This window comes from Diplodia seriata (assembly GCF_021436955.1).
Source record: "Diplodia seriata strain FDS-637 chromosome Unknown scaffold_3, whole genome shotgun sequence".
Classification (NCBI taxonomy): domain Eukaryota; kingdom Fungi; phylum Ascomycota; class Dothideomycetes; order Botryosphaeriales; family Botryosphaeriaceae; genus Diplodia; species Diplodia seriata.
Genome location: NW_027117310.1, coordinates 975477 through 989394, shown reverse-complemented (window position 1 = coordinate 989394; position 13918 = coordinate 975477). Strand labels below are relative to the sequence as shown.

The following is a 13918-nucleotide window of genomic DNA, read 5'->3' as shown; positions in this document are numbered from 1 at the left end:
TTGGAAGCGGAGGAGGCGGGCGCGGGCGGGACGGCAGGGCGTCGGGCTGGGCGACAGGGAAGCAGGGCAGCAGCAGACAGGGCAGGGCAGCAGCAGCCACGATGCGAGAAGGTGGTTTGCGGTTGACGCAGCGCGGAGAGGCTGAGTAAAGGGGGCGAAATACCGTGTAACCACGCGGCCTGCAGAACGCCCAACGGCCAGCCTGCAGCATAAAGCATGGGGGAGGCCGCAAGGCACACGTCACGGCGACTATTAGCGCGGCTATTGGTCTTCCTTTGCTGCATATCGTATACTACAACTCCTAGAAAAAAGCGCAGACTCGAGAGGCGCGAAGAACCTGCAGTTGATGTGCAGCTCTCTTAATAAGGAACGACCCACGGCAGGGTTGCCTTATTGGGGTGCGCATTACGGTGGCTTGCGGCAAGCGCTGACGTCGTCACCAGTGGCTGGGCCCCCCTTAGCACTGCGATTGCGGGTGTGTCGGGGCTGTGGCAGCGGCAACGAAGGCAGGCCACCTTGCGCTCTGGGCTCGCGCCGCTCTCCCTGCGACTCAACCACCTCCGTCTGTGCCTTTGTCCTTGCAGCCACGCTACCTCTCCAGTCCCAATCTTTCCAACGCCGCCCACACGATCGACTCACATGCCCTCCCACTGCGTATAATCCCTCGCCGCTGTCCTGCTTTCCGACCCGATTTCGACCGCGCTCCACTTCTGCCTGCGGCCCCCCGTTCCGCGCTGAAATTGCGGTCTCCAGCGCAATCTCGCCCGCTCGCGTCGCCCACACGAACCCGCCTTCTCTCCTCCGCTGGCCACTGACCACCCTCTCCGCCCTCGCCAACATCCGCCCGCACCCGCCCGTCGCCCGTCATGGCCGCCACGTCGATCCAGGACCGCACGCCCGAATTCCGGAGCATCCTGCAGCAGGCCCAGCGCCGCGTGCAGAACAATAAGGCCAGCGCCCAGCGCCAGTCGCTGCTGTCGCAGTCGGAGAAGCAGGCCGCCCAGTCGCCACAACGGCAGCGCAGCGAGTTCGCTCGCAAGGCGGCCGAGATCGGGCGTGGTATCTCTGGCGCCATGGCGAAGCTGGAGCGCCTGGCCCAGCTGGCTCGCCGCAAGACGCTTTTCGACGACCGCCCGGTCGAGATCGCCGAGCTCACATACGTCATAAAACAGGACCTCGCTCAGCTCAACACCTCGATCAAGCAACTGCAGCAGCTTTCTGCCGCCCAGCACCCTCAGAACCAGAAGGACCAGGAGGGCGAGCACAACAAGAACGTGCTGTTGCTTTTGCAGGGACGCGTGGCCGACGTCGGTTTGTCGTTCAAGGAAGTGCTCGAGGTCCGCACCAAGAACATTCAGGCATCCAAATCGCGCACAGAGAACTTCGTTTCTACCGTTTCCCAAAACGCCCAGCAGGGACTCGAGCCTGGCCGCACCGACTCGCCACTTTACCAAACGCCTTCGCGGGGTCGTAGCCCAAAGCCTGGCTTCCAGAACACGAATGCGGCTCAACAGGACCTTCTTACGCTAGAGCCCAATGGTTCCGGGTCTTCCGCGTTGATGGGCGGTAGAGGCGGTGCGGCGTCGGACCAGCAACTTCTGCTCATGGAGGAGGCTCAGCCTGCAAACACATATATCAACCAGCGCGGTGAGGCTATCGAAGCCATCGAGCGGACCATCTCCGAGCTGGGTGGTATCTTCGGCCAATTGGCGCAGATGGTGTCGGAACAGAGCGAAATGATCCAACGCATCGACGCCAACACCGAGGACGTCGTCGACAATGTTCAGGGTGCCCAGCGGGAGCTGATGAAGTACTGGAACCGCGTGAGTGGGAACAGATGGCTCGTCGCTAAGATGTTTGGTGTCCTTATGATTTGTGAGTCGGCCTTCCCTCCAAGCTTTGCAATTGCCCGTACGCTAACTCTTGCTTCACAGTCTTCCTTCTCTGGGTCCTTGTTGCTGGTTGATAGACAGCAGTCTCCTCAAAGCATTGACGGCGTTGGCGTTACAACGGCATGTTTGTTTTCTCAAGCAATGTTGACGGGATAGACGTGGATGCATTCACACGTTCCACACTGATGGCTTATTCTTCTGCTTGGACATTGTACCAATACCTTCACTTCTTCCGCGTGTGTCCATTTGCCCTGGACACGTAGAATCCTTGTAATCTACTCTCGACAGCACTGCGCGCTGGGCGCCGCCTTCCGTCACTGTAGAGTTTTGTCGGCAGGAGTAGCTTTTTTTTTGTTCGAGGATCGATGTACCTACGAAGCAGCAATGTCTAATACTCCTTGAATCTGGAATTCAAAATATCGAATTTTGCATTTGCCATTACGATCGGGCTGCCACCTTGTTCCACGCCGAAGTGAGAGGAAATGGGCGCAATAAACACTTTGGGATGCCTTGAAACGCCCGTTAGAACAAAACTGCTGCAATTTATCCTCAGACCGGCCCATGCGGAGTCTGTCTTAGGCTGCGGATGTCTAAACCTTATATTCATCACTCGTGATGTCAAGAAGACATGTACATGACGCAGTACTCCTTTCTTTTGAGATTGCGTCGGGCCGTCACGAATCATGAAGCATGCGGAGTGGCATCTACGAGCAAGCGCTTTACTGCAACGGTGTCCCTAGGGTTCTTTGTTGGACTTGTATGTATCTAGTGAATCAGATAAGAAAAGTTATTGCGGGGAAAGGCGCTCAAAATCGGCCATGACCACAAAAGCACACGCGTTGCAAGTAAATCTTGAATTATTCTAAGAGTGGAAGGACAAAGTCCTCCAGCGTGGCCGTAAGAAAGAGTCATATGAAGCCCAGTTCCAACTAACACAGCACATTGACGCCAACCTGTTACGCTGCAAAAAGAGGAGCCAACATCTGTTTCGATTTCCTTCAAGACCAGCTCAAGCCCGGCTCTTCCGCTCCTTGAACACCAGCTTCAACGGTTCGTTCAGCAGCGTAAACGTGTCCATCGGGTGCGTGTCAAACTTGACACCATCCTCGCCCGGCGCAAACTCGATATCGAACGTCAAGGCGATGCGGGTAAGCAAGAGCCGAAGCTCCATATACGCCAGCGTCTTGCCCGGGCAAGAGAAGATACCTTTTTTCAAACAAGTCAGTCATGAAACGAACACCACCTACAGAACAAAATGGCAAGAGAAGGAGGAGAATAAGGAGGAAATGTCAAAAGGAGGAAGGAAAAAAAAGAAAGAGAACTCACCCTTGCTGAACGGCAAAAACGCCAGCCCCTCCTCATTCGGATTGACGCCCTCCCACCTCTCGGGCTTCCACTCGTTCGGCTCCTCCCAATACCTGCCGTCGCGCTGCACCGCCCACGTCGGCACGCTCACGATGGTGCCGCCGGGGATAAACACACCATCCACCGTCAGGCCCTCTGGCGGCGTCTCGCGCACCAGGCCCTCGCACGCCGGCGGCTTGAGCCGCATCGTCTCGTTGGCGATGTCGTCGAGCAGCGTAATTTCGCGGGCCTTGTCGTGCGTGACGCTCGCGGGACCGGCCGGGAAGGCCGCGTCGGCGAGGGATTGCAGCTTGGCGTAGACGGACGGGTAACGCGTGAGGTAGTACAGCGCGTTGACGGCGGCAGAGGTCGTCGTGTCCGAGCCGGCGATGATGAGAAGGATGCTGTCCTGTAGGATGGACTTCTGGTTCTGCTGCGTGCTGGCCCGGTCGTCGAGGAAGTCTTTGAGGAGGTACGAGGCCGTGTCGGTGGGGGTGGTGCCGGTTTGCCAGGCCTGGGGGCTCGGGTTAGTGGGGCTGGGCTTTGTCTCATGGGGAAAGAGAAGAGTTGGAGGGCACTAGTGGGAGAGAGAGAGCGGATTGGGGCAAGTGAGATGGGAGGGGCGGGTGTGCTCCTTACAGCTTGCTTCTCCCTCATCGCGGCCCGACACCACTCCTGCATGACGCCGTAGTCGCCGGAGACGCCCGCCTGGCTCAGCATGCGCAGAATCCAAGGCGTGGTGCCGACCAGGCCGAGCATCTTCATCCCGTCGTGCAGTTTCGACAGCGTTGTCTCGATACCGCTGGCCTGGATTTTGCCGTTGCCGGCGCGCAGCATGTTGTATTCCTTTGAGTAAATGACGTCGCCCATAATGTCGAACGAGAAATAGCTTATCCATTCGGTGACGTTGACGGGCTTTTCGTCAAAGCCAGCGAGCTTCTCGAGCAAGGTCGAGACTTTGCTCTGGACGCGTGGCTCGTAACTGTTGAGGGCTGCAGTCAAACCATGTCATCAGCATCTGTGATGACGAGGAACGATGGATGAGAGGAAGGAGTTACCTTTAGTACTGAATCCTCGGTCATATATCCTGCGCCGGAGATTGTGCTTTTTGATATCGACAATGCTCAACAAGCTGTCGGTGTTATCGTCGTACTGAGTCTGGCGATACCAGGTAGCCTTCTTGCAAGGCGACTTGCCGCCGTAGATCAACGGGATTGCGGAGGGCCGTCGAATGGAAATCTCACGCGGTCCTGTGGACGTTAAATAAGCTTCGGCGGACTTCCTTCGATATTCATTACGACTCACCCGTGCGGACAAAGTCACCGTGCTGCTCGTGCAACTTCTGGATCTCGGCAAATAGTTGCATATTCTTTGATTCGAGGTACCAGTGGTAGAATTTCGAGAGGTGTGCTTGCCAAGGACCGGGGAAGTTCCTGAGAGGGGAGAGGAAGAGCCTCCTGATGGCGATGCTGGTAAAAAGACCTGCAAGAGCGGCCGCCGCTAGAGGTATAACTTGAACGAGGGCCGATAAGATTCCATCATCAAGGTAATAGACAGCAGCAACAATGGCCGAGAAAAGGGAGAAGTAGAAGCCTCCAATAAGGCGCCATCCATGTTGGTCGAGCTCAAAGTTTTGCGAGGCGACGTGGAAAGCAGCTCCAAGGCCTGCCGCTGCAAAGGCGGAGACAGGCAGGGATGGGGATGCTGCGTCTTGCAGGCCGGAGCCCACGACCGTGTTGTTCATAGTTTGCTGAGAGGTAAGGTCCACGACAGACTCGGAGAATTGGGCACATTAGCGGTTCAAATAACCAAAGATTTCGGCCCCCATGTGAGGTCTTGGGACTTGCTAAAAACGGAACATGCTAGTAGGTAGGGGTATCAAAGATGCCCCGTGCGGCGGTGACAAGCGCCACCCGCCAGCACATAGCCAATCATCGTCAGCGGTTGGTCAGTCAGCGAACAAATTAACACCTGGTCGTCAAATATAGCCGAGAAATGTTACGGCGCGACGGGTCCATGCTAGGGCGGGCAGTGCTAAGAGGAGTGGGAGCCTGCAGCTGGGCGCATTCGAGGCAGGCCTTATCACCAGGATTCAATCAGAAACGCAGAAAGTAAGCACTAGGACCAGGGTATTGCGGGTCGTACTTCCAAATGTGGATTTTATCCGGGCAGTGCTTACGACAACTGGTCCTGCCGGTCGTCTGTAACTTCGACGTATTGTATGATGTGATAGAAGGCATCAGCTTCAAGACTTGAGATTGGGCTGGCTATGAAGCTGAATATTAACATCCACGCGGAAAAGTCGACCGGCCGAACTTCGTATCGCGCTGATAGCGCGTCAATTGTTCAGACTTCTACCAACCTTTTCACGAGTTACCGAGGCCTATCCCGAAGGGAATTATATGACTGCTGCAATCGGCCCATGACCATTTAAATCGCTGTTGAAACTTTATCGTGACATTACTCCACAAAGCAGAGGACACAACCCTCAGTCTACTCACGGTTGTGGTTTGCACCATTTGCATGCTTCCCGAGGAATCCTGTTGTACCATGGTCACTGAATTGACTTGCCTGCACGAGCGGGTACTCTATTCGGCGTGTATGAGGGGGGCGTTGATGCATGACGGTAGAATTAAGGGTTTCCTCGTGAGATGGTTCTATAAGTCTTGTTCTACGCTTTTCTCTTCTCGCGAAGGACTTGGTTGGTGAGCGTAAGAAACCCAGGCGGCCAAGCCACAGGTGATGGCGCTTACCACACACTTCCTTTCATGGAATATGCTGATGGGGTATTCGCAAAGACAGCCGTATACGGCACGCTGCAAACTCTCCGTCTTACAAGCCGCAGTCACAATCGGAAAGCTTCAGCACATGGTTACAACGGCCTCTTTAAAACACCTCTTCGAAGGGAACCAAGGAAGGAAAAACTTCCGCTCGGACGAAAAGACGGGGGAGCACATACCTCTAACAGCACTCACACTCTCCGCGCTTCCGCAACCAGCCTCACCACGCCATCGCCATCCTTCCACTTTGCCTCGCTCAGCGGCGCCGGCGGCAGCGCTTCCCACGAGCAGACGTACTCGAACCCGGGCTCATCCGCCGGCCTCAGCCACTCCTCGGACTTGCGCACAAAGTCCAGCGAATCGTCGGCGGCGCTCGACCACGAGTACTGCGGGCTGCCGGACCAGCGTACCGCAACCGCCCGCGCGACCAGCCGCCTCAGGTCCTCGGCGTGCGGCGTGTCGCGCACGCTGGCGGGGTGGATCCAGAAGTTCCTGCCGGCCTTGTTCTTGGCCGACTCGGGGTAATGGTGGCAGTGCTCGTTCTCGCGGGCGTGGGCGTGGTTCCACGGCGCCTGGGCCGCGCGCAGCGACAAGTCGACCGTCAGCCTCAGCCGCGGCGAGCACGAAGAACCTGCTCCTCCTTCCTTTCCTCCTCCCTCCTCCAACATCCGCAACGCCTCCCTCAGCGCCTCGGGGCCCTCGATGAAGCCGCAACCCGTGGGCCGCGCGAAGGCGACGTCGGCGCGGCGCAGCTGCGGCCGGCCCTCGCCGCCGACGACGGTGAGCAGGACGAGCAGGCCGGCGGCGTTGTCGACGGCAAAGCGGTTGCACGAGGCGAAGACGCGCAGGGCCTCGGCGCGCACGTGCCGCGACACCAGCAGCAGCGCGGCCAGCGTCGGCACTACGCTCGACACCATCTGCGGCGCGTCGGCGGCGACGCGCACCCCCGCGGGGTCGTGCAGGGCTTCGGTCAGGATGAGTTGGCGCAGCTCGGCAGGGAGCTCGAGCAGGCGTGCGCGGGTGCTGGCGGTGCGCTCCAGTTTCCGGCGGCGTGGGTGATCGCGGGGTGCAGGTGGGAGGTGTTGATGTTGCTGCCTCAGGCCATCGTCGTCGGCCGGGTGGGGAGCTGTCGACGCCGGGGGTGGAGGCGCCGCTGCTGCTGGGTTTGGGCTGCTCGGAGGGGTCGGCATGGCTCGGATCGGGGAAGCCAAAGCTGGATTGATGGGAGCAGGCCGATGGCAGTACAGAGGCCGACGTCAGGGTGTGATTGGAGAGTGATGATGGGGAGAGCGAGGTCGGACTTGTCGGCTATCTGACGTGTCGTGATCGATGGACGGCCCCTAACACTAACACGCACACGCTGCCCCTCGTTCGCCGGGTTGCTTCGGGGCGCCAGCCGGCCGCTGCGGGGTTGTGTGTGAGGTAAAGCCCGGGGTCTCTATAAACACCTCACGTCTTGCCTAAATCCGGAGGATCCTCTTACTCGTGTGCGTAATCCTGTGGAGCATCGGATTTACAAGACCTGCAGTGCATGGTGCCGGATAGGGACGGGTACTGCCGCACCTGTTGCCGGTACGGCTTCGCATCGGGACCACATTGCCCTTATTTAAAGCTGATTCCTGCATTGAGCATCAATAGCTTCCAGAAACGTGAATATCCATCGAAATAGCCATGTCGACGCTTGAAAAACGATTCCCAGACATCAAGTTCGAGAAGCTCGTGGCTCCTGCCCAGCATCCCGCATATAACTACGACGGCTTCCATCCATCCGTGCAGACTCTGGCGAAGGGCTGGACTAAAGAAACCGGACGCAGGCCATTCGGCGTTGAGACCATCTTCGAGAAAGAGGTCTCTATCAAGCTTCGTGATGGCGTGAAGATTTACACAGACATCTTCCGCCCTGCCACATCCGACCATGAAAACGGCAGGGTTCCGGCAGTCATTCCTTGGAGTCCGTATGGCAAGAGCGGCAGAGGTGAGTGAGTTCTCAGGTCTTCTATAACATGCTCTAAGGTATCAAAGGGCCGCAAAGCTACGATTCCATGGGGCCTTTCCGGTGCGGCATCCCCAAAGAACGCACTTCTGGTTTTGAGAAATTCGAAGTACGGCCCCATCACCATACATGGAGATAATTTTGTTGCTCACTACAGTCCCTCTAGGCCCCGGATCCGGCCGAATGGGTGGAGAGAGGGTATGCCATCATCAATTCGGATGCCCGTGGCGCCGGCGATTCTGAAGGCGACGTTGTGTTCTGGGGCGAACAGGAAGCAGAAGACATGTATGACGTTGTCGACTGGGTCTACAAACAGCCTTGGTGCAACGGCTCCGTCGCCTTTGCGTGAGACTTCCACGCAACTCCTCTCTGGTTGAGCTTTCTGGCTGACTTCACAAGCGGCAATTCGTGGCTTGCTATTGCCCAAATCAACTTCGCCGCCCGACTCAGCCATCCCGCTGTCAAGGCATTTGCCCCGTGGGAAGGCATGACCGACGTGTACAGACAGCAGGCCGTCCGTGGTGGGATTCCTCGGGTAGAATTCGCCGAGAACGTGATACTCAAGGGTTTTGCTGGTATCTTCACTCCTTTCTACCACCTTCGTTATTGTGTGCTTACTTTCAAAAGGCCATGGTCGTGTTGAGAACATGCCCGGGATGTACTCCAAACGACCTTACCACGACGATTACTGGCAGGATAAGACGGTCAAAGTTGAAAACATCAAAGATGTGCCGCTCTACCTGACAGCTTCTTATTCGTGAGTACCAAGATTGGTATGGAGGTTGTGCTCGCCTCAACTGCTAACACTGCATGCACAAGGACCGGCATCCACTCAGAGGGATCCTTCCATACATTCATGAAGGCCCAGACGAAGGAGAAATGGCTTCGAGTGCATGCCTTCCAAGAGTGTAAGCCGAGCACTCAGTTTTGATCTAATCGCCGCTGACAACTACAGGGTTCGACATCTACCGACCAGAAGTCAACGATGAGCTCCAACAATACTTCGACCACTATTGCAAGGGCATCGACAACGGCTGGGAGAAGACCCCGAGCTTTCGCATCTCCCTCCTAGGCTTCACGGGCAGCCCCGCGAAGACGATCGTCGAGAGGCCCGAAGAGGCATGGCCGATCCCACGCACCAAGGAGATCAAGTACTACCTCGACGTGTCCCAAAAGACACTCGCCTCTTCCTTACCTCCAGCCGAAGCGTCCGCGTCCTACGAAGCCCACAGCTTAACCGACACTCTCGTAAGTCCATCCCACGCCAACACTTCCCCCAACAACACCCACCCAAACTAACGCCTTCCCCAACAGGACTTCACCCTCACCTTCCCCCACCGCACCGAGCTCGCCGGCTACCCCGTCGTCAAGCTGTGGATGTCATGCACCGCCAAAGACGACATGGACGTCCACGTGCAGATCCGCAAGACGGGCCGCGACGGACGCTTGCTCCAATCGCTCAACTACCCGGTCCCCGTCGACGTGACCGAGGTCCCCGACACCAACGTCGCCAAGTACCTCGGCCCGGACGGCATGCTGCGCGCCAGCCACGCCTGCACCAAGGAGTACCGGGACGGCCGGCCGTTTTACACGTCTACCAGGAGTGAGAGTGTGCCAAGGGGGACGGTCGTGCCGTTGGAGATTCCCGTGTGGCCGATCGGCATGGTGTTTGAGGAGGGCGAGGGCGTCGTGTTGAGGGTTGCTGGCCATGATTTGAGACTGCCTGAGGTTGAGTGGATGCGGTTGACGGAGCCGGGGGATGAGAATGTGGGGAGGCATGTTGTGTATGCGGGTGGTGGGTATGATAGTTATCTGGTTCTGCCGTTTATCTCGTAGGCCTGTGTGTTGGGGCTTTGGGGATGGTTTTGTTTCCGCTTCTGGGCGGGCAACTGGGGCGGCTTCCTCTTTTCGTGTCGAGAAAGCATAGTTCGTTGTTTGTTTGCTCTCTTTGTGCTGGCTGTGAACGTGCTCTGCAGGTATTCGTGCAGGCTCGTGGGCTCCGAGTCTCGTTGCAGGAACGTGGAAGAACCCTTCTCGTATTTACAGAGGTGGCGCGAGGATGACGGGGAAGTCCGTCAGCATGAACCTTGATGGCCCGGAGATGTGGAAAAGATCGAGGACCGGGGCAAGTGCTGTGAGCATAGGGTGGGTGTGTTATGATGTCGGCAGCAGTGAGGCTTCACCAATGGATGATGAAATGACAGACTGCTTGTAATTCGAGTGCCGTGACAAATCGGGTGATTGAGATGCAAAAAGCGCTCCTGAAAGTCAGCCACAACAGGGCTACATTCGGCCTAGCAATTGCACTCTAAATCCATGGGATGGAGGTCGGGATGTAAGCACTCAAACGAGAATGTAAGCACTCAAGCGAGATTTATAAGGCGGAGCTCGCTGACTCCAACCACCCTTTACGGCCAGCTTTCCTATTTCGGAACCCCCGAGTGAGTAGGATTTTATCGAGAAAGTGGAGTATAAGATAGCAATGAATGCCCAGTTTCGTTTTCATTCTTTCGAAATTAAATCTTACTCAAAAGATCCTCCCTTTCAACTCCTCATCGTACGCATATCTTCTCGACATGACAGGTTTCAAGCTCTTTGATGATGAGTCGTTTCACTTCGAAACTCTGAGAATGCTTGGGGCATCGACGGCGAACGGTGCCGACATCTCAGAAGTTCTCATGACCATCCCCAAGATCAAGGCCGGCGACTTCGATTCGTGGGCAAGAGCCTGGTATGATCTGGGGACCCGTGTCGAGGCACAAGCAAAGCGTTCGGACCCGTCCACCGCCAGCGGCAGGGTGTCGGCACGGAACGCATACTTTCGAGCGGCGAGCTACTACCGCTCGGCCGACTTCTACCTCCACGGCAATCCCGTTGACCCGCGCATCATGGACTTCTGGGCGAAGTACCAGGCAGCTTTCGATGCGGCCATTGCGCTGCTCCCAAGTCCCGGACGCCGGATTGAGATCCCCACCCCGCACGGATTCCACGTTCCCGCCATATTCTACGAGGTTCCGGGATCTGCTGGTGATGCGTTGAGGCCGACGCTGCTCCTCGGCAATGGCTTCGATGGCAGCCAGGAGGAGATGTACCATGTCGTCGGGGCTGCGGCTCTGGAACGCGGTTTCAACGTCATCTCGTACGAAGGGCCAGGGCAGCCCAACGTCCGGCGATACCAAGGTCGCGGGTTTATTCCCGAGTGGGAAAAGGTGGTGACGCCCGTGGCCGACTATCTTCACAGCCATGCGAGCGAGCTGCATGTCGATGTGGCCAAGCTCGGGCTTTGGGGCTACAGCATGGGAGGCATGCTGGGGTTGCGAGCGGTGGCGTTCGAGAAGCGTATCCAAGCTTTCATTGCCTGTGATGGCGTCTGGAACACGAGCAGTGCAGTCCCAGCGGCAGTCATGTCCCAAATCGAGGCTGGAAACTCCGAGAAGCTTTTGGAGGGCATCATGAATGGCTCAGCGCCCACCGGTCTGCGTTGGCTCGTGACGCATGGGCTGTGGGCAATGTTTGATGGTGGGAGGAACAGAGCCTTGGAAGCGACGCCGGATCTTAAAGAGCTCGTCAACGCCCTTGGTCGCTTCAACGTTGAGGATACAGTGGGAATGGTGGATTGCAAAGTGCTCGTTGCCGAGGCCGAGGATGATGTCTTTTTCCAAGGGCAGCCGAAGCTGGTTGCCGATGCTCTCGGCGGCAAGGCCACATACCACGTTTTCAGGACCGAGGATGGCGCCGGAGAGCATTGCCATATGGGAGCGGCGCAATTGCTCTCACAAGTTTCCCTCGATTGGCTTGAAACCGCGTTGAGCGATTAGAGTCCTTTACAGGGCTCAACTCAGCAGAGAATCTACCATAAATGTAGCTACATACCATTTCGGTAGCGTCATGAACGATGGTTTTCCCCAATGCTACTGCCCGTAGTTCATGTTGAAAAACTCCTGCTGTTGCTGACGACCTTCGCCTTTGCGGTGTGGTACAGCTTCCAAAATCTCGGGTTCGGGTGTAGCAAGGCTCGTCGTCCGCAACACCCTGCCATCACGACCCACCGCATCTGCCACCACCCCTTTGACCTTGCGTCCCGGCAGCCTCAGCACCGTCTCAAACCACTCCCGTCGCGCCTCTCCCAACAACCCCCTCTTCACCCCCCTCACTCCACCAACCTCAAAGAACCTCCACGTCTCCGTCTCCGTATCCCCATTCCACGACACGTACACCTTCGTCCCGTCCCCCTCCCCATCCTCCTCCAACACCACAAGCGCCGGATCCTCGCTCGGCAGCCCCGTCCAATTGTACCTGAACCCGCGATAATTCTGCACACCCACACCCAGCGCCCCGCTATCGAAATACGTATGGAAGATCGGCTCGCCGTCGGGCAGGTACTCCGTCAGCGCGCCCTCGGAGCCCCAGTTGACGACGACGTTGCCATTCGGCAGCACCTGCGTCGAGCCCTGCGACTTGGACAGCAGCGCGGTGCCCGGCGGCGGGTAGAAGCCTTGCACCAGCTCCGCCGTCCACGCCGTCGTGTTTAAGCGCAGTATCTTGCCGCTGGACTGCGGCGCCGTGTGCACCTCGGAGCCACCGCCGTGCTCGGTGCCGTGCGCGGCGTTGTCGTAGAGCGAGATGAACTCGATGGACGGGTCGTCGGCGTCGTCGTCCGTGGAGTTGGGGAGGAAACGCGCGTGGTGCTGGAAGCAGAAGGTCGCGTTGGGCCCGAGCGCGAAGGACGAGTTCTTGCCGTCCAGCCGCCACAGGATCTCGCCGGTGGCGCCGGAGATCTTGTGGATGGAGCACGCGTCGCGCGCTGAGATGAGGTAGTTGCCCGCGGCGTCTTTGTCAACGCTGTTGATGTGGAAGTAGTCCCATGCGTCGGACGAGTTGTAGCCCGAGCCCGCTTGGCCGGGGTTGAGGGGGAGGACGGCTTCTGTGGGGGTTGTTAGGTTGGAGGGGGTGGAGGAGGGTGGGAGAGAGGCGCACCGTCGGGGGAGACGTGGTCGAGACTGGCCCATTCAAAGAGTAGTTCGCCGGTTTCGATGTCGAGCTCTGCATGTGTTAGTTTTACCATGCTACAGCGCGGATTGAGATTGTGACGGTACCTTGGATGATGGCATTGACAATCCATTGCTGCTCCTCACTTCCTCCCCATGGCGTGAGGTCCCGAGGAACCGGCTGGTATATTTGAATCAAACCTGTCTTCTCTCCGATGATATGGAACTCATGCTTGTCGGTCAGTTTGTGATTTCCAGCTCTTAGCTCTCTGATCGTTTCATAATGCTTGTTCAGGATTGTCGTGTGTCCATGGCCATGGCCGTATCCGGGATTGTGGTCTCCTTCGAAGCTGAACAGAATGTCTTCTCCCTTCCATCGAGCAGTTTGGAAGTTTGTTGCCCAGATGGAATAAATGCCATATCCTGACCAGACAAGCTCCCCATCGTCTCGAAAGATGTATGGTCCAGCTTGGCGTGGACCGTGTTGCTCGGTAGGAGTGTCTGGGAGGCCTGCAAATGGCGCTACAAACAAGTATCCCTTTTCAACGGTGGGCGCAGCGGGAATCGTAATGTTGAGTCGTGGTGGAGCGAGATCCGGTCGTGATCTGAACTGCCAATCAGCGCTCGCGAAAGAAAACAAGCACGCGAGCACAGCAATTTCTCGATACATTGCGTGGGGCGGACGAATGGAAAGAGAGAAAAAGTTGAGAATGTTATGTTCCTAACTTCTTGTGTTTCTTTAATAGCTATGAATTTCACATAGCCTTTAATCTTCCAAGGCCTGGTCACGCATTACTTCCCCGCCGTGATGCAATCGCAAACTCCACCTGCACGGCGGGGAACTCTGCGAACTCTATTCCCGCTGACGACTCTACAAGATCTACTGCTTAAAGACTCGACTTTCGTGCTTGGGGAACGACG

At 57.2% G+C, this 13918-nt stretch overlaps 6 protein-coding genes across 6 annotated transcripts; 3 read left to right on the top strand and 3 right to left on the bottom strand.

The window, feature by feature from the left end:
* Positions 1-866: 866 nt before the first annotated feature.
* On the top strand, positions 867-1966 carry sed5 (Integral membrane protein SED5; the record flags this gene model as incomplete). Its single annotated transcript, XM_066774508.1, has 2 exons — positions 867-1875; positions 1935-1966. The coding sequence occupies 2 exons, from the start codon at positions 867-869 to the stop codon at positions 1964-1966; spliced, it is 1041 nt and encodes a 346-aa protein (XP_066634627.1).
* Positions 1967-2901: 935 nt separating this feature from the next.
* On the bottom strand, positions 2902-4980 carry SLS55_003027 (uncharacterized protein; the record flags this gene model as incomplete). The annotated part of the gene is made up of 5 exons (XM_066774507.1): positions 2902-3098; positions 3219-3750; positions 3876-4228; positions 4295-4486; positions 4542-4980. The coding sequence occupies 5 exons, from the start codon at positions 4978-4980 to the stop codon at positions 2902-2904; spliced, it is 1713 nt and encodes a 570-aa protein (XP_066634626.1).
* A 1227-nt stretch (positions 4981-6207) lies between these two features.
* Positions 6208-6933, bottom strand: SLS55_003026 (uncharacterized protein; the record flags this gene model as incomplete). Its single annotated transcript, XM_066774506.1, has 1 exon — positions 6208-6933. One exon carries the CDS (start codon positions 6931-6933, stop codon positions 6208-6210), a length of 726 nt encoding a protein of 241 aa, XP_066634625.1.
* Positions 6934-7687: 754 nt separating this feature from the next.
* Positions 7688-9845, top strand: SLS55_003025 (uncharacterized protein; the record flags this gene model as incomplete). The annotated part of the gene is made up of 8 exons (XM_066774505.1): positions 7688-7991; positions 8030-8118; positions 8176-8354; positions 8460-8584; positions 8637-8766; positions 8829-8917; positions 8965-9257; positions 9324-9845. The coding sequence occupies 8 exons, from the start codon at positions 7688-7690 to the stop codon at positions 9843-9845; spliced, it is 1731 nt and encodes a 576-aa protein (XP_066634624.1).
* Positions 9846-10585: 740 nt separating this feature from the next.
* SLS55_003024 (uncharacterized protein) lies at positions 10586-11827 on the top strand (the record flags this gene model as incomplete). The annotated part of the gene is made up of 1 exon (XM_066774504.1): positions 10586-11827. The coding sequence occupies one exon, from the start codon at positions 10586-10588 to the stop codon at positions 11825-11827; it is 1242 nt and encodes a 413-aa protein (XP_066634623.1).
* A 93-nt stretch (positions 11828-11920) lies between these two features.
* On the bottom strand, positions 11921-13667 carry SLS55_003023 (uncharacterized protein; the record flags this gene model as incomplete). The annotated part of the gene is made up of 3 exons (XM_066774503.1): positions 11921-12933; positions 12987-13052; positions 13106-13667. 3 exons carry the CDS (start codon positions 13665-13667, stop codon positions 11921-11923), a joined length of 1641 nt encoding a protein of 546 aa, XP_066634622.1.
* Positions 13668-13918: the final 251 nt, after the last annotated feature.